This window comes from Zalophus californianus, chromosome 10 (assembly GCF_009762305.2).
Source record: "Zalophus californianus isolate mZalCal1 chromosome 10, mZalCal1.pri.v2, whole genome shotgun sequence".
Taxonomy (NCBI): Eukaryota; Metazoa; Chordata; class Mammalia; order Carnivora; family Otariidae; genus Zalophus; species Zalophus californianus.
This window is the reverse complement of record NC_045604.1, coordinates 55,068,457-55,087,487: the sequence shown is the minus strand read 5'-3', so window position 1 is coordinate 55,087,487 and position 19,031 is coordinate 55,068,457. Positions and strand designations below refer to the sequence as shown.

Sequence of the window (19,031 nt, the reverse complement as noted above, 5' to 3'; positions counted from 1 at the left end):
CCTCGTCCTCCCCGCTTGCCCCGCCGGCCGCGCTCGGCCCTTCAAGGTCAGAAGTGGCTACGAGGCCCGCTCGGCCCGCTCGGCCCGAAAGCGAACACAGATCTCAAGAGGTCAGGGAGGCCTCCGCTGCGGAGCAAAAGCTCAGAACGGGGAAGGCTGCCCTCGCGCGGCGTTCGGACGCAATTTGCAGATGAGGCAGCGGGGCCTCTTCCGCCCGGACTCCGGCTCGTGGCCCCGCCCCCTTCGCCGCACGCCGGGGAACGCTCCGCGCCCGCGACGACTCCGCCGGCGTGTGGCGCGCGCGTGTCGGCCAATGAGGTGCCAGGAGCGAAAAGCGGTGACCAATGAGACGCTGGGAGGGTCTGCGTGGCCGACCAATCGCGACGCCTGGCACCCGGATGTGATTGCGGGTTCTGAAACCTCGCTCTGAGGAAGTGTGAGGGGCTCCGCACGTGGGGCGGGGGCAGTGAGCCGGGAGGACGGGTGAGGGTGTTGGGTTCAATGTCTCGCGCGTGGGGCTGACGTGTTCTCTTTGGGTTTTGAGCGGGGGATAAATCAGTGTGGTTATTGGTCTTGGGAAGAATTCCACTGCAGGGGGCCGGCGCCAGCGTGAGTGGAAGCCTAACCGATGGTACCTCAGAGGGCGAGTAGGAGGGTCTTGAAGGCGCCGCTCGGACAGTGACAATATGAACCTCTTACCCAAAAGCTGCCAGGAGTTCGGCTCCGTTGACTATTGGGAGAAGTTCTTCCAGCAGCGAGGAAGGAGAGCTTTCGAGTGGTATGGAAGCTACCTGGAGCTGTGCGGGGTGCTGCACAAATACATCAAACCCAGAGAGAAGGTGAGCGCGGCCTGGCGGTCCCGAGTGTGTGTTCGGGAATGTGGGAACGAGAGCTTTAATCCTGCCGTCGGTGGAGAGCGACAGGCCCGTATTTTAGTAACAAACGGGGCCCGTATTTTCCGGGTTCTATGCGTCACTCGGCTAAAAGGCAGTTTTAAAATGTTCTTTTAAAGGTTTTCAGGTAAGAGACCTCCTGCTCCCAGCTCATCCTTGAATTAGTAATCCCACTGGAACAGAGACTTTAGTAGTCCCACCTAGCTATCGCCTCCTCGAGCAGTGGTGTGCGTTTCTGTCACTGTCCGTCTCTGTAGAGCAGATAATACCTGTGGCTTTACTGATACCTGAGTCTGTTAACGGAGTGGTTGTTGCTGGCACACTGAGTTTCAGGCACTGTGCTCAGCTCCTCAGCAACAAGAACCCCAAGGCACGTTCCGGGAGTGACAACTGCTAAGTACAATGCTAGGGGTTTGATGGAGATGGAGTGTACTGGAGGTGGGGAAGAAAGAAGGATAGAAAGGTGACATTCGTGGAGGATGCTCTAAGTGCCAAGACTTATGCTGAGTGCTGTGTGTGTGTATGTGCCTTCAACGGTTGAAATCTCAATAACTCTGTACGGTTCATTCATTGTATTGATTTGGAAACTGCGGCTCTGAGCGCGTTTCTTGTCCAAGATCATACATGTAGTGAGTGGTCACATGGGAATTTAAACTCAGCCCCATTCAGTCCAAGGCTTATGCATTTCCCACCAGCTTTTCCAGAGATGGTGACAGTGGGGCCGAAGTTTGAAGGTTCAATGGGCGATTGCTCCACAGAGAGGGAGGCAACAACTTGTGTTTTAAGTTTGGCTTTACAAAATAGCAGAATAAAGGCACCTGGGTGGCTTAGCTAAGTGTCTGACTCTTGAGCTCAGCGCAAGTCTTGTCCTCTGCGTTGTGAGTTCAAGCTCTGCCTTGGGCTCCGTGCTGGGGGTGGAGCCAACTTAAACAAAACAAACAGAAAAAGAAAACAGAATACCATGAGGTGTGCCTTTAGGTATGAGTGGAATAGATTTATGCCACAAGTAGGTTTTCCATAGTAAAACAATTTGGATTGTGTGACTTCCTATCGCTTCATGAGTAATCAGTGCTTGCTTCAGAGAAAGAACAACCAGGATTCGCTTGTTTTTGCTGTATGGAAACCCATTTTTACATACCTTGTATTGTGTGACTGAATGTGGTTTTCACTGGTGAGTTTCTCTAAGCAGTAGTGTTTCAGGATGGAACCTTGAATCACCTCTGTAATGGTGCTCTCTGCTGATAATAACCTTTACACCTTTTGAAAAGTTAACAGCCAAGGTGAGACTTGATCCTGGAAGTGTCTGCAGGTCATTCCTTTGCCTTGATCACCTTTACGTTGTTGGCTTTTTCCCCTCAGGTGCTGGTGATTGGGTGCGGTAACTCAGAGCTAAGTGAACAGCTGTATGATGTGGGCTATCAGGATATAGTGAACATCGACATCAGTGAGGTGGTCATCAAGCAGATGAAGGAACGCAATGCCAGCCGACGGCCCCAGATGAGCTTCTTGAAGATGGACATGACACAGATGGAGTTTCCTGATGCTTCGTTCCAGGTGGTGTTGGACAAGGGCACCCTGGACGCTGTCCTGACAGATGAGGAGGAGAAGACCCTGCACCAAGTGGACAGGATGCTGGCTGAGGTTGGCCGTGTCCTGCAGGTGGGCGGTCGCTACCTCTGCATCTCCCTGGCTCAGGCTCACATCCTGAAGAAAGCAGTGGGTCACTTCTCCCGGGAGGGGTGGATGGTGAGGGTGCACCAGGTGGCCAACAGCCAGGACCAGGTGTTGGAAGCAGAGCCTCGGTTCTCCCTACCTGTCTTTGCCTTCATCATGACCAAGTTCAGGCCAGTCCCTGGCTCTGCCCTTCAGATCTTTGAGCTATGTGCTCAGGAGCAGGGCAAGCCTGTGCGGCTGGAGAGTGCCGAGCGGCTGGCCGAGGCGGTGCGGGAGCGGCAGCAGTATGCCTGGCTGTGCAGCCAGCTGTACCGCAAGGCCGGGCTGGGGAGTGTTTCTCTGGACTTGTGCGATGGGGACACGGGGGAGCCACGCTACACACTCCACGTGGTGGACAGCCCCACTGTGAAACCATCGCGGGACAATCATTTTGCCATTTTCATCAGTGAGTTGGGATTGCTCCCTCTCTTCCCTGGAGGGGCTGGCTCATAGGGGCTGGGGCTTTGGTGGATGGGTACACCGTGGCTGGTTTTATCTTGCAGGGGGTGGCACTTCAAGAGGTTAGACTAGCCCAGGCATGAGGAAGGGGGAATAGAGCTGTCCAGCTACCTGCTTAAGATTTGAGGCTTATTTCTTCACATCTTCCATTGCAAAGGCTTGGTGTGAGAATGGGTTTGGTAGGGAGGAGAGAGAGGGATAAATTAGGTAAGTCTCACAGTGTAGAGAGTTACTTTGTAACATGGAGTCATGGAAGCAGCAGGGTCTCAGCTCTGTAGCCTGTGAGCTGCACGACTTGGGGGAAGTTGGCTGTGCTTTTCTGCTGAATTTAGGGATACAGTACAGAGTAGTAGCTAAAAAAGTGACTTTGGGTTCCAGTTCTAGCTCAGTCCCTTCCTGGTGGTGTGACCTTGGATGTTCCTTTTCTTTCTGTGCCTGAGTTTCCTTATCTATAAAGTGGGATTGTTAACTGTGTTGTGTAGGTGTGAGAAGTATAAAATCTCTTAGAGTGGTGCTTGCACATGATAAGTGCTTAATAAACAGAAGTGACATTAGTGAAGGGTATAGATGATACCCGATTTACCTCAGTAATGATCAAAAGAAATAAGATGATGAAGTGCTTTCAAAAGTAGAAAATTCTAGGGTGCCTGGGTGGCTCAATCGTTAGGCATCTGCTTTCGGCTCGGGTCATGATCCCAGGGTTCTGGGATCAAGCCCCACTTTGGGCTCCCTGCTCAGTGGGAAGTCTGCTTCTCCTTCTCCCACTCCCCCTGCTTGTGTTCTCTCTCTCACTGTGTCTCTCTCTGTCAAATAAATAAAATCTTCAAAAGTAGGATATTCTAGACAAAGGCAAGATGTTGAAATCATCATGCTGGTAATTTGCTGACAAGTGAGCTATTTTCCCAAGTATTCCATAAGCCTACCTGTCTACTTGGGGGAACAAATAGTAAAGTCGATACAAGCACGGAGCCTGGGGCTTGGCTGCCTGGGTTTGAGCCCCAGCTTCACCATTTACTAATTGTATGAACTTGGGTAAATAATTCCATTCTGTGTCTGAATGTCCTCGTTTATAAAATGGGAACAATAATACCACCTGCATCTTAGACTCTTGTGAGGATTCAATTAGTTTCTGTTTGTAAACTTCTTGGAATTTTGCTTGGCATGTAATAAGTGTTAGTATTACTGCTATTTTTCTTGCACTAGGTACCTGCCTCTCCCCCTTATATGGTCACGTAGGTCCTACCATGTGTCTGATGGCTGCTTTGCTCAGGGCATTGTGCACTAGGGAATTGATAGCCCTCAGTGGGTCACAGTTGGAAGGGATGCTGGGCCTACGCCGGGGCTGACTCTGCCATATAGGTCATATTGGTTGGGGCTTGAACACTCTTCCCTGGACTCCGTGTCACCAAGTGCCTCTTTCCAGTCCCCCAGGGTCGTGAGACTGAGTGGCTCTTTGGCATGGAGGAGGGTCGGAAGCAGCTGGCGGCCAGTGCAGGCTTCAGGAGGCTGATCACAGTGGCCCTCCACCGAGGCCAGCGGTACGAAGGCATGGACAGCATTCAGGCTGAGCTGTCAGCCAGAGTCATGGAGTTGGCTCCTGCCGGGATGCCCGCCCAACAGCAGGTAACAGAGCTCTGGCAACAGCTTTCATGGATCTCTAGAGAAGTCATATTAGCAGCCACGAAGGCAGACAGTGTCTTAGAAGGAGCTAGGATGAGGGTCTCTGCCTCTAGTCTATTCCTGGAGGGCATGTCAGCAGCTCAGAACTAAGTGGGCAGTACTTACGTTCTCTTGCCCCAGACAGTGAGAAGAAGGAGAGAGGTTGCTCTTTTGAGACCCCCAGTAGCATCTGTGTTTGTGGAGCCTCTGAGACTCCACAGAGATGAAATGCTCTCCACCTTGCAGGCTTTGGAGCCAACAATACTTTGGATTGTTCAGACTCTGTTTCTCCTTACCCTCTTTTGTGCAGACCTTCCTTGAGCATTTTGCTTCTTAGAACCATCATCTGAGTGTAGAATGGAAAAGAGGCAAAACAGCTCAGGTTAGTTTTCAGGATATTAGCATTGCTGGTCTGGTATTTTCCTGGGAAGGAAACAAGGTTTTTGCTGACATTGTCTCATTCCATCCTGCTGATGGCAGTTGACAGGTGAGTGCATTACAGGTACTTTATCCGTGGTAGATAGGAAAGCCAAGGTCCCTGGGGGTTGTTGCTGTAGTAACAGATCTGAAAAGATGAACCTAGACTTCCAGGTTCTAGCCTGTGGTTCTGCCCACTACGCTGTCTTGTGTTTGCAGATGAATGTGTGTTTGATTCTTTCTGGCAGACTTTGGGGTTGGTGTCCATCAAAGAGATGTAGATCCTGTGGGGAGGTCATTTGGGACCTTCTCTCCAGTGCCTGCATCTCTGCAAAGTCAGGGGTCCCTGGTGATTATTAAATACTCTTGGAGGTCTTTAAAAGAAATAGAAGCAAAGATTGGGAAGGGAAATGGAAAAGTCTAGGGGAAAAATGTATTTTTCTCCTAATTTTTTCTCCCGTTTAGAAAAATGGGGAAAAAGATGAGAGTAATTGGGGGAAGGGGGAGATTTCTCCAAACTTGGAATGGTTGCTTTCTCTCTGGATTTTTGTTCTCTTTATCCCTGTTCAGATTCCTTCTCTCAAAGTTGTAGTTCCCTCCGAAGGGTTCCCTGTAGCTTTTATGGAAAATCCTTTGAGGATTCCTAAGGAGAACATCATGTTTTTCTGAGGGAGAACCCTTGCATTTCACTAAGGGTTTGGGAGATCTTTATGTGTTCAATTGGTTTTCCAAAGAGTGAATTAAACCTTTTGTGATCTGTTGAAAGGCCCCAGGAAAGTTCTTTAATAGAATGGCAAACCTTGGAAATTCTTGCTGTCCTGAACCTTGGTATGGGGATTCCTCATACACACACACAATCATTTCTCATTGTTTCTTAATTGAGCTGGTGTTTGACCACATCTCTGTTATATCTTCAGGTGCCATTTCTGTCTGTGGGTGGGGACATCGGGGTCCGGACCGTTCAGCACCAAGACTGCAGTCCCTTGAGTGGCAGCTATGTGGTCGAGGACGTGCAGGGGGATGACAAGCACTACTTCCGACGGCTGATCTTCCTCAGCAACAGGAATGTGGTGCAGTCAGAAGCCAGGTTGCTGAAGGATGTGTCTCACAGAGGTGAGGTATCATCCGCACACTGGTGGGACCCAAGTGGACGTGGTCTGGACTCTGCATTTGGGGTGGCCAGACTGACCTGGGAGATTGGCCAAGATGTAGGACAGACCTGGGTACCTGTGATCAGAGGCACATGGCTCTGCAAGTTGTCCTGTTACCATTTGGGCTCTTCAAGTGTAAACGGCAATAAGCAGAAAGGAGGTGTATGTTGTTCTTGAGCGAAGCCTGGGTCTCAAATGATAAGGGGCTGGGGTGATGGTTTACCAAATAGATGTGGTTATCACTTTAATGCCTTCAGTTTAGAGGCCATCCGTTTTGTACGTTGCTCCATATGCATCTGTTTTGTGTTAATTCAGTAAACTTCTGGGAGGTGAGCCAGAAACGTTACAGGTGCAGGTGAACCCCATCTCCTCCATACTGCCAGCCACTAGCATATGTTTCAGAAGGGCTTTAGAGTTGGTGGGTACCTTAGAGGTCACCTGGTACGGTGCTATTCAGTAGAACTTTCTGCATTGGAGGGAATGTTTAATATCCACTTAGCTGCCCAATATGGTAACCATTAACCATATGTGCCTTCTGAGCACATAGAATGTGGCTGGTGCAGGTAAGGTGCTGAATCTTTAATGTTTTTAAATTGTAATTTATGTTTACATTTCAATAGCCACAAGTGGCTAGTGGCTACAGTATTGGACAGTGTAGACCTAGGCCATGTCCTCTAGGATCCCTTTTTTTTTTTCCTTAAAGTAGGCTCCGTGCCTCGTGGCATGGGTTCTTGAGTGTGATCAAGCTCACAACAGCACAGTGCTGTTGGTATGGCTTGCTTTCGAGTGCCAAGCACAGGACCTCATCATCTCTCTCTCTCATTTAGCCCAGAAGAAACGGAAAAAGGACAGGAAGAAGCAGCGGCCTGCTGATGCTCCAGAGGACCTCCCCACAGCCCCAGGGCAGTCCATTGACAAGAGTTACCTGTGCTGTGAACACCACAAAGCAATGATTGCGGGCCTTGCCCTGCTCAGAAACCCGGAGCTGCTCCTAGGTGAGGGAGACTCTGCTGCCTGCCACAGGAGGGGGCGTGTAAGACGACAGCTGTCTTGTGGTTTGAGCACAGCGATTACAGACCAACAAATGCACATATATTCATAGTTTTCTTCTTCCCATTCTTCTTCTAAGTTAATAAACATCCAGTAGCTTTTCCCTCAAACTCAGATTGTAATCTCAAAATGGCTGCACATGTGGGTGTCTAAATTTTTTCATTATTCATTTATTTAAAATATTAAAGTATAAAATGTATTCAGTGAGATACATAAAGTACAGATTTTAAGTTGTTCATTTTGATGAGTGTATATGTGTCTACCCATGTAACCAGATGGAACATTTAAAATCATGACTCCAGAAATTCTTGTGCACTTGAGAAGAATTTCTGGCTTTCAGTAATGTATTATTTGAGCACCAGATGCAATTCTTTCTTGAATTTCTACTTAATTAAAAAATCTGTATTATAGGTAGAACAATCATAGCCTTATTACTAATAACAGGTTTGGATCTGACCATAGTAGCAAAAATGTTCATTTTTCTGTCTGGGCTTGTAACTGTTCACCCAAAGTCCTGAGTATGTCTTACTGAAACATCCTGTACTCCCAGCCTATCTTGGTGTTGATGTATGTCCCTGGAGTCTCAGTTCTTAGGTTTAATCCTCAGATATTAATCTTACATTTAATGTCTCCTTTCGGTGATTCTTTCTTATTTCTTGTCTTCTTCTGTCTGCCTGCGATTGCTGAGGTTTCTCTGTACTTAGGACTAGGTTTTGGGCCTTTGTTTTCCCGTGATTTCTGGAACTTGGATGGATTGCTGTCGGTGGGTTGATGTTTCTGAGAGGGCAGCTGTGGCCTTTGAGTTGAAAGGTGGGCAGAGGGCATTGCATCTACATTACCTTGTGATCATGAGCGAGATGTTGGCCATTGTCCCTCCCAATTCCTAGGGGAAATCTAATAATGCTTATGGTGGGGACTCTCGGTATGATGTCAGCTGAGTGCTTTGGGATCTTTAAGCGTCTGTAATAATAACACACAGTTTCTGGATCTAGTAAAGGAAGGATTGTGAGGCCACGGTTGAGTTTTCAGATGTCAGACTGGCCCTAAAGTTCTGGGATGAGACAGGCTGGGCCTCTAAATCTTGTATCCCCTGGGGAGAGCCAATAATCCAACTCCCTCCTTTGCCTTCCCCAAGGCTGGTACAAAACTTTCAGTGAGCAGATTGTCAAATGATGCTTTATTTCTTTATTGCAGAGACCCCACTGGCATTGTTGGTGGTAGGCCTGGGTGGGGGCAGCCTCCCCCTGTTTGTCCACGATCATTTCCCGAAGTCCTGCGTTGATGCTGTGGAGATCGACCCCTCCATGTTGGAAGTGGCCACCCAGTGGTTTGGCTTCTCCCAGAGTGACCGGATGAAGGTCCATATTGCAGATGGACTGGACTATATTACCAGCCTGGCGGGAAGAGAAGGTACTGCTATTAGGGAATTTGGAGGGGTGTTGAGAGAAGAGTCATCCAGAGTCAGCAGGCCTGCAAGGGCCTCTAGAATTCATCTTGAACAATTAGCATTGTCCCAGTCTTTCACCCGTTGATTTGTTCATTCATTGGTTGATGTATTGATTCAGTAAATCTGGAGTGCCAGCCATGTGCCCAGCACTGTGCTAGGGGCTGGGGTACAGCAGCACATAAAACCGACTGTTTCTGCCCTTGGGGTGCTGACAGCTCAGTGGGCTTTTCTCTTGGTTCTCTTCTGGCTCTGTGTCCTTGCCACTTCCTCATCCTCCCAAGGAACCCAAGGTCTGTAGCCAGGTGAGGAAAAGGGGAAGAAAAGTTGGGGTGTGTGTTGGGAGTTGTTTTTTTAGTCTTTGAGCTGTGGGTGAAGCAGAGAGAGAGCCAAACAGCATTCGTGTAGATGAGTGGCTGTATACTTGGGGGCATCGGGCAGTGTCTACACACACATCTTTGGTCCTTGTAACCGCGGGGTGAGGGTGCTTCTGACAGTGAGTGAGTAGAGACCAAAGATCCTGCTAAACATCCTACCGTGCACAGGACAGCCACCCCTAACACAGAATTATCTGTCCCCAATGTCAGTAGTGCTGAGGTTGAGAAACCCTGAAGCAGATGCTACTCAGCAGGAGTTCTGGTGGCCGTGCTGCTGCTGGAGTTAAGGCTCCATTTTGCTCTAATATTTCCTGTCTCAGACTTAGGACAAAAGGCATATTAATGTTCTGCAATAGCTCCTGTGCTTCTTTTGCCTCTTTGTATGTAGGCTCCTGGGGACTGGTGCTTCCCGGAGCAGGAGTCCCTCAGGGAGAAGTCAGTCAGGTTGGTTCAGTTAAGTGAGCCTGGGAACTTGGGCCACCCACCCTTCCTGGTCTGCCCATTCCATAACTGATCCTCGTTCTCACTGGATCAGAGCATCTCCCAGTTAGGGTATAGCAAAGCAGGATGCCCGGGGTGAGTACTTTGGTGCTGGGATGGACAGATGGTGCAGGAATTTTAATTGCAAACTGAACTTAAGTATATCAAGAGTTTCACAGGTTACCTCTCTGAGGCTGGGGCCAGTGTGGGGGCCCAGACCCAACACAGCTAGTACATGGGAAATATTTAAAACTGCACTAGGCTCATGGCAGGCACTCAGTCTGTGATGTGTTGCCATCGTTACTGCCTGTCAGTCAGTTTTGAACAGCCTGGCAATCGTCTCTAACAACCACCTTCCAGATGATTGGAGGGCTCACTGCTACAAATGTGGGCAGTGGTTATCCTTGGACTTTGATGAGCCAACATGTTCTGCTCTCTAAGAAACCAAAATGAGATCTGTGCCATGCACAGTAATGGGCATGCAGTAGTCCTTGTTAATTATTGGATAATCATTATCATAGTCTCAGAGTTTGCTGAAGGTCAGTAGCATTGCTTAGCCCTTGTAAAAACTATTTCCGTTATAGCAAGGAGTGCATCTGATGCTTCATCTGTTCTTTCTCACCCATTTAGCAGAATCCTTCTTGAGCCAGCTATTGTTCAAGTACTAGAAAAGATACACTAACTTTGAGAACATTTTCTCCTGCAACCATTTGCTGGGTCAGCCCCTAAAGACTTAGGCAGCTGCTTTGCCTAAATCAACAGTTCTCAATTCTGCCTGTATTTCGAATTACCTGGGAGTTTAAGAAAAATATCCGTGGCTTCCTATCTCCTCTCCTACCTATTCCTTCCCACATCAAGGTTTTTGATTCAGGTGGTCAGGAATGGAGCTCAGGTTCTCAAAAGTATTTTGAATATTCCCAGGTGACCCTAATGTTCAGCTGGGATTGAAAATTACTGGTATAGATGGACTTTTTTTTTTTTTTTTAGCACTTGTTAGCATTTAATGAACCCCTCCAAACGTCCAAACGTGGCTTCAAGCTACTAGAAGGCAGGCGCCCCCGACACCCTTAATCTTCTCCTCTGCACTTCTGCTGAAGAATTTGGCCTTCACGATGACAGGCTGTTTTGGGAGTTTTCCCTTTCCCAAAACTTTGTAGTAGCCCGATCGCACCACATCAGTGATAGGAGCAGCTCCAGTCTTGTTTTTGGCGGCATTTACCCGTGTCTGCTCACTGACCAAGGTCCACAGTTTATCAAGGTCGACAGTTGGGCAGAAGCTCTGGTTCCTCTTTAAGTGGTAATGTCTCATACCAACTTTTCCAAAGTAACCTGGGTGATATTTGTTGAAGTTGATCCTGTGGTGATACATGCCACCAGCATTACTCCGGCCTCCTGGGTGCTTCCGGTGCTTGCCGATGCGGCCGTGGCCGTGGCTCACGTGGCCCGCGAAGTTTCTGGGTCTGCCTAAGTCTGGACGGCATGTCGGCAGCACAGACGGTAAAGGGAGGACTTTGCGAAGTCTCGCGAGGTACCGATAACGGGGGCGGAGCCAACAAGACTCACTTCCGGCCTATAGATGGACTCTTAACCAAGAAGTGATCGTACTAGCACGGATCCCATGAATGTGTGTGCTTATGGAAGGTGCTTTTAAATGTGGAGGAAAAGATCAGGTAAAAGCCCTGTCTGTCATGTGGGGTGCTCACAGCAGAACCCCGAAGGACAGCAACTCCCCTGGACAGTGACATCAGTGCCCTTACAGACAAACCACAACCTCCATGTCATCCTTCTGACTTAGCTACCTCACCTGCGGCCACCACAGGTCACAGGGGACATATGGTGTAGGAAGGTAGATGGTGTTAGACAAAGACTCGTTTGCTTCTCTTTCCCAGCACGGCCCCGCTACAATGCCGTCATGTTTGATGTCGACAGTAAGGACCCAACACTGGGAATGAGTTGTCCACCACCAGCTTTTGTGGACCAGCCTTTCCTGCAGAAGGTCAAAAGCATCTTGACTCCTGAAGGTAGGAGATACAAAAGGTTGGGGAGGGAGGAGGGATGGGTCCTTTAAAAATTGTTTTCTTTTTAATGAAAAATGGTTCTGTCATAAGTGTGTAGCTCGATGAATTTCCCCGAATTACACACACCCGTTTACTTTCCTCAAACACAGAACACTTGTAGCCCCCCAGAAAGTCCACCTCTTACCTCCTTCCAATAACTCCTCCTCCTCTCAAGGATAACCTGTATCCTAACCTCAGTCAGTACAGCTTAGTTTTGCCCATTTTTGTTCTTCGTATAAATGGAACCTTATGTTACATGTTATTTTTCTTTTACCAAACATGATCTTTGTGAGGTTTATCCATAGTGTTGTGTTTACATTATTATTTATATTATTGTGTAGTATCATTGTGTGTCTATACTGCGTTCGTTTCTTTATTCTGCTGTTGGTGTTGGGTCATTTCCTACTTGGGCTTTTAGAAGCAGTAATGACATCAACATTCTAGTAGATGGCTTTTGGTGAAATATATTTGCAGGTCTGTCGGGATATAGACAGGGTTGTAATTACTGGATCATAGTTTACTTGTAAGCTGGGGTTTCCTAGATGTTACCAGTTTTACAATGTGTAGTAATTTACATTTCCCCCAACTTGGTCATGCTAGCTACCATTTGATTTCTTTCCATGTGGGCTGCCCTAGGTGTTAATGCTGTTTCATCTTCATAGCAGCCCATTTTCAGATAAGGAAACTGAAGTAAGGAAACTTTGCCAGGGTGACACAAGGTAACAAGCTGGGGCTCCAACTGATGTCCTTGTGACTTGGAAGCTAGAGCTCTTAGTCCTTATGTTGACAGTCTTCCAGATGTTTTGATTTGGTGTCAGGTACTTAGGTGAACAGTTTTTGGGACCCTTCATTGTCATAGGTCAGGGTAACCTTGGCCCTCTTCCTGGCAGATAAATACTCCGTAATGTATGTGTCAAGAATGTAACACCCCTCTGGAGTTAGTACATTTTTTTCTTGGGGTATTAATTACTTCTTTCTCAAAGCATTTCTTTGGGAAACAGGCATGGAGAATGGTAAAGTAAATTGTTAGCACAGAAGAGCAAGAAATTAGCTTTAAGTTTTCTCATAGTTCACATATTCCTGCCTTCATACGCATTGTGCTCTCTGCAAACTCACCGCAGCTGTGTTTTCTTAGGCTACCAGCTTCCCTGTGGCAGGAATCTGTGTATTCCTCAGAGCTGAACCTTGTCTCCAACATGTCCCCTGATCTGCGAGACATGACTCTTTCCTTCCCACCCTGTAGGTGTCTTTATCCTCAACCTTGTGTGCCGGGACTTGGGGCTGAAGGACTCAGTGCTGACTGGGCTCAAAGCAGTCTTCCCTCTCCTGTATGTCCGGCGAATTGAGGGTGAAGTAAATGAGATCCTGTTCTGTCAGCTGCACCCGGAGCAAAAAGTTGCCACGCCAGAGCTCTTGGAAATGGCCCAGGCCTTGGAGCAGACCCTGAGGAAGCCTGGGAAGGGTTGGGATGACACATATATACTGTCAGATATGCTCAAGACCGTGAAGATTGTGTGACTGCTGGGCTGGGAATCTGCACTGCTTCCTGCCACACTGACCTTGGGCTCCTAGCCTTCCAGAGATTGAAGAATTATAATGCACAATATTTTTTAAGCCTCATATTTTTCTTGGTTTCATACTCAGCTGCATGCGACCTCCAGCTTAGTGAGGTTGCCTGAAGATCTGGGGAAATAAAAAATGTCCTCCCATCCTGTCTTCTTTAGTACCACTTGGGTTGATTCTCTGTGCTTCTTATGCTGTGTCCTTGAATAGGATTCCCAGCTGGAGCCCCTGACAGATGCTGATGCCTTAAAGACTATACACCAAGCTCCTTAGGATGGAAGACAATCAAATTTGATCGCTGGTTTGCTTTCACTTTATCTTCCTATTGGTTCTGTAGGAATGATCTCAAGTGAGGTAGCATAGCATTCTGTGCCAAAAGACTGTAAAGAGAGTAGGATATCCATAGACGTGAGTCAGATTTGAGAGAACATCTAATCCACTCTGTCTCCCTCCAGATGGAACTGCTGTTGACATGATCCCAAGTTTTAAGAACCTGCTAACCCACTTTAACAACTTTCTTCAGCTACCCAAACCTTGTAGCCTAAGCTCTTTGTTCTGGTCTCTGTGGAAGGGATGGGTGTAAGTGGCCCCATAACTGCATGTCGGAGACAGCCAACTAACGTCTCCAGTATCAGTTTACTCTCCTTCATTGACTGACAGCTACGTGTGGGAACCATCGTAAAGACTGTGGTGGATGTAAAGATGGTTAAGAATGGCCAGAAAACATGGATTAGTAATAAAAATGAACATGTTCCAGTAACTTTAAGTGATTTACATACGCTATCTCATTTAATGAAATAAAGGAACGTTAAACCAAAACTACATCTAACCTCAAATCTCATTTGAGCCAGCAGCATCAATCCTGTCTATTAAAACTGTAAAACCAGCAGTTCACAGATTGGCTTGAATTTCATCTCCTTATTATGCCAAAGCTGACTTAATGAGCAATGCCATGGAAAAGAAACAAGTTGTCACCATCCACCACCCCAGCTTACTTTACAGGCCCTTTCAAATGGACTCTTAACCTCTTGAGGCGAAGCATATTTTAAAGGTAGGGTGTCATCCTTACAAAATTGTGTCAGCCCATTGAGGAGAAAGGATATAAGGACAGAGTAGGGTTTTTGGATTTTATCCATTACAAAGACTTGGTGTGTTCCTTAAGGGAGGATCTTCCCCTGGAGCCATGGAAAGGGAAGGCTATGTCTTGTCATGCCCCTGTACCTCAAAGGGCCTCAGTTTGGGAATCCTCAATTGTCTTCTAATCTGTAAGCTCATGCAGTGTTAGGACAGGTGTTAGAGGACCAGGGTCTGAGTCAGAAGATCTACTCTGACTGCCCTTCTGTCCTCTCACTCTCTTAAGCTGCTGACTTTGGAATAGCACATTTGGGTGGCACAGCCAAGCTAGGGATTTGTCAGAATGAAGATGAAGTCCCAACTATATCTTAGAGTTGTCCAGGGAATTAGGCTTATTGGAAAGAAGCCTTTGGAAGTGGGAAGAGGCTGGCAGGGGTAATGGTAGTTGTGTTCAAAATTTTGGAAGTCTGTGGGTATGAAAGAAGAGTGAAGTTGATTGTGTGTCTCCAAAGACTGAAGGAAGGCCAGTGGACAGAAATTACAGTTGGGCAGCTTTCTGCTTCATTTCCTACAAAGAGATTTGTACCAACTTTGCTCACTGGAATACATGGTGACTCAGGGCATTTACTCAGATGCTGGTCTTTGCTCCCCTTGGTGCCCTCCCTCAGTTGTGAGGAAAGGGTTTTCTGTGTTCAGGCCATGCCCTTGGCCTGTATCCCATCTTTCCCAGTGGAGAACTGTTCCCTCTTTTGGGGGTGGGGAGTGGGGATGAGTTTCCATTTTCTTTTTATTTCTTTTTTATTGAGATATAATTGACAAAACATTTAGTTTCAGGAGTACAACATAATGATTCGTTATTTGTATGTATTATGAAAAGATCACAATAAGTCTAGTTAACATCTAAGAGCGGTTCACTTTTGTATTGATGACTTGCAAATGGGTATTTATGAGAATTTTGTCTAACTTTAGGCATAGGAATTGTGAAGGAGGGGGAATCTTGTGAACTCAAATACCTTCCAGACTAGGCAAGTAACATAAATGTGTGAAGTGAGCAGGCATGAAACAAAGAGGTTAGGATGAAGCCTGCAGCAAACCAGAGAATAAGGACTCCCATCAAAAGGCAGCAGCTGAGAGCTGTCCTGCAGAAGTGCTGTCCCAGCAAAGCTAGGTCTTTGAAGAAAAGCCAGAAATCCTGAATGTTTGTGTGTGACTAAAAATATTGGCCAGTCAAAAAGTATCTTCAAGGGACGCCTGGGTGGCTCAGTCAGTTAATGTCTGCCTTCTGCTCAGGTCATGATCCCAGGGTCCTGGAATCGAGTCCCATGTCCAGCTGCTTGCTCAGCAGGGAGCCTGCTTCTCCCTCTGCCTGCAGTTCCCCCTGCTTATGTGCTCTCTCTGACAAATAAATAAAATCTTAAAAAAGTATCTTCAAGCCATAATCAACCTGTGGGCAGGTAATTTGCATCTTCCACCATGGGGGGAAAGCTCCAGAGCACTTGAGAATCTGGCATACACCCAGGCTCTGAGTGAACATAAAACAAGGAGGAAGCTGTTAGCTACCGGTCCCCAAAGTCTGCTAAAGCCCCATCTTGTGAAATGACCTACGTTTTCTTCAATGGCTGCTCCAGCGTGGAGGTAGTCCCACCATCCTTGGGATAGTGTACGGTTTAACCTCCCAGGACTCTCAGAGGCTGAGGGATGATAAATCATATGACAAGCCCCTCCTACTGCAAGACAAGTTCTGCAACAATGTAAAATTGGTGAGGCTAGCTGTTGCCCCTTTCTCCACCCTCCCCCAACACTCCAGTTTTTCAGTGTGCCTCCAATCTTCCATCATGGCTCAGCTTGCTAACTGAGCCATTTCTTGAGTCCATCTTATGGGTAGACCTGTAGTTCTCAGCTTCACATTGGAGTCATCTGATATGGTAATAATGGCCTGACATGCCCTAATCTTGGTAACCTGTGAATATGTTACATTACATGGCAAAGGGGAATTAATGTAGCAGATGGATTTGATATTGTAAATCAGCTGGCTTTAAGATAGGAGATTATTCTTGATAATCTGGGTGGGCCCAACACAATCACAAGGGTCTTGAAATGTGGGAGGAGGGGGCAGAAAAGTCAATGTCAGAGTGACCTAATATGAGCAAGATTCCACTGATGGTTGCTGGCTTTGACGATTTAAAGAGCTCTTCACTTCGGCTCAGGTCATGATCCTGGAGTCCTGGGATCGAGTCCCGCATCAGGCTCCCTGCTTGGCGGGGTTCTGCTTCTCCCTCTGACCCTCCCCTCTCTCATGTGCTCTCTCTCATTCTCTCTCAAATAAATAAAATGTTAAAAAAATAAAGAACTCTTCGGCCTTTAGAACCTGGAAAAGGTGAGAGAACTGATTCTCCCCTAGAGCCTCCAATAAGGAATGCAAATCTGCCAACGTCTTGATTTTAGCCCAGTGAGACCTCTTTTGGACTTCTGCGCTATAGACATAAAAGATAATAAATGTGTTTTGTTTTAAGCCATGAAGTCCATGGCAAATCCTTACAGCGGTAATAGAAAACTAACATACCTGGGGAATTTTTTTGTGTGTGATAAGAACTTTTAAGATCTCTTAATAACTTTCAAATATGCAGTATAGTATTTTTTTTTAAAGATTTTTTATTTATTTTGACAGAGACACAGCGAGAGAGGGAACACAGCAGAGGGAGTGGCAGAGGGAGAAGCAGGCTTCCCACTGAGCAGGGAGTCCGACGCGGGGCTCGATCCCAGAACCCTAGGATCATGACGGGAGCCGAGGGCAGACACCCAATGACTGAGCCACCCAGGCGCCCCTGCAATATAGTATTATTAACTATAGTCACCATGTTGTACATTATGTCCCCATGACTTATTTTATACCTTTTTTGTACCTTTTGACCCCTTCACTCATTGTACCCACCTTCCCCCCCCACCCCACCTGCACCTCTGGCAACCCTCAATCTGTTCTATCTGTGAGCTTGGTTTTGGGGTCTTTGTTGTTTTTTTAAGATTCTACATGGAAGTAAGAGCATATGATAATTGTCTTTCTCTCTCTGACTTATTTCACTTAGCATAATGGCCTCAAAGTCCTCCATGTTGTCTCAAATGGCAAGATTTCATTCTTTTTTTATGGCAGAATAATACTCCATCGTATATATGTACCACATCTTCTTTATCCATTCATCCAATGATAGACACTTAGGTTGTTTTCATATCTTGGATATTATAAATAATGCTGCAGTAAATATGGGGGGACACACATATGTTTTCGAGTTCCTATTTTAATTTTCTTCAGATAAATACCCAGAAGTGGAATTGCTAGATCGTAAGGTAGCTCTGTATTTAATTTTTTGAGGAACCGCCATACTGTTTTCCACGGTGGCTGCATCATTTTACATCCCCACCAACAGTGTACCACCTGGGAAACTAAAAAAATACTTAGGTTTGGGTACCACCCCTAGAGATTCTTCATTTAATTGGTTTGGGAGGCAGCCTATGCATCAGACTTACCAAGAGCTTTCTAGGTGATAATGTGCAGCCAAAGTTGAGGACCACTGAGGTAAAGGTTATGTGCGTGGTTGTGTTATTAGGTTATGCTATTCCCATTACTGGCTTAGCTCTGAGATGCAAGCAGCAACAGTCACTTGCTGGAATATGCTCTCCTCCCACTTTGTCTAGGAAAAACACACTGTGTTTGCCTTTACTCAGACTCAACACTCTTACACCAGTTGTGTAGGGTTTTTCCTCCATACCAAGCAATGCTCCAACTCGTTAACACCAACAAGGTGTCATACGGTTCAATTCAAATCGGACACTTCTGCCTGAGGTTAGTGCAGACCTACAGACTCCTCACCCCGCTTCATATTCGTCTCAAAATCGCGAGCCCAGGTTGTCTCTTGTGCTTCTCAGCAACTAGCTGTAAGTCACAGGTTCCCATGGCCCCTACTCGGCTTTGATAATTTGCTAAAGCAGCTCACAGAACTCAGGACAACTGTTAACTTAGATTACCAGTTTATCATAAAAGGATATAATTCAGGAACAAGCAGATGGAAGAGATGTACAAGGCGAGGTGTCTGGGAAGGGGTGTGGAGCTTCCATGCCTTCTGGGCACACCACCATCCTTGCACCTCCGCGTGTTCACCCACATGAAAGCTCTCAGAACCTGTACTGTTGGGATTTTTATGGAGGCTTCATCATGTAGGTATGACAGATTGTTAACTCAATTTCCAGCCCCTCTCCCTCCCCCAGAGAATGAGAAGGGAGCTGAAAATTCTAAGCTTCGTCTTGAACCATGGCTTCATCTTTCTGGTGACCAGTTCCCATCCAAGAACCTACCAAGAGTCACCTCATCAGAACAAAAGATGCTTCTATCACCCAGGAAGTTAAAGGAATTTCCAGAGCTCTGTGTCAGGAACTGGGGTCAAAAACCAATTGGGGGACTCCTGGGTGGCTCAGTCGGTTAAGTCTCTGCCTTTGGGTCAGGTCATGATCCCAGGGTCCTGGGATCAAGTCCTGCATCATACTCCTTGCTCAGCAGGGACCCTGCTTCTCCCTCTCCCTCTGCTCTCTCAAATAAATAAAAAATCTTAAAAAAAAGGAAACCAATTGGTATTTTGTATTATTTCATACATCTATACACCTGTGCACACTTTACCTCTTTGCCCTTTGAGTGGATGACATTA

The 19,031-nt window shown here is 46.9% G+C and overlaps 1 protein-coding gene and 1 pseudogene across 2 annotated transcripts; one reads left to right on the top strand and one right to left on the bottom strand.

Moving 5' to 3' along the window:
- Positions 1–405: 405 nt before the first annotated feature.
- On the top strand, positions 406–17,017 carry EEF1AKNMT (eEF1A lysine and N-terminal methyltransferase). 2 transcript variants are annotated; one of them, XM_027612268.2, is made up of 8 exons: positions 406–839; positions 2,253–3,012; positions 4,489–4,688; positions 6,059–6,254; positions 7,120–7,287; positions 8,537–8,752; positions 11,533–11,664; positions 12,944–17,016. In XM_027612268.2, exons 1-8 carry the CDS (start codon positions 687–689, stop codon positions 13,216–13,218), a joined length of 2,100 nt encoding a protein of 699 aa, XP_027468069.1. In that variant the 5' UTR covers positions 406–686; the 3' UTR covers positions 13,219–17,016. The 2 variants fall into 2 exon arrangements, with proteins under 2 accessions (XP_027468069.1, XP_027468070.1); XM_027612269.2 differs by lacking the exon at positions 8,537–8,752 and having other exon boundaries at positions 12,944–17,017.
- LOC113932826 lies at positions 8,762–11,516 on the bottom strand (annotated as a pseudogene).
- Positions 17,018–19,031: the final 2,014 nt, after the last annotated feature.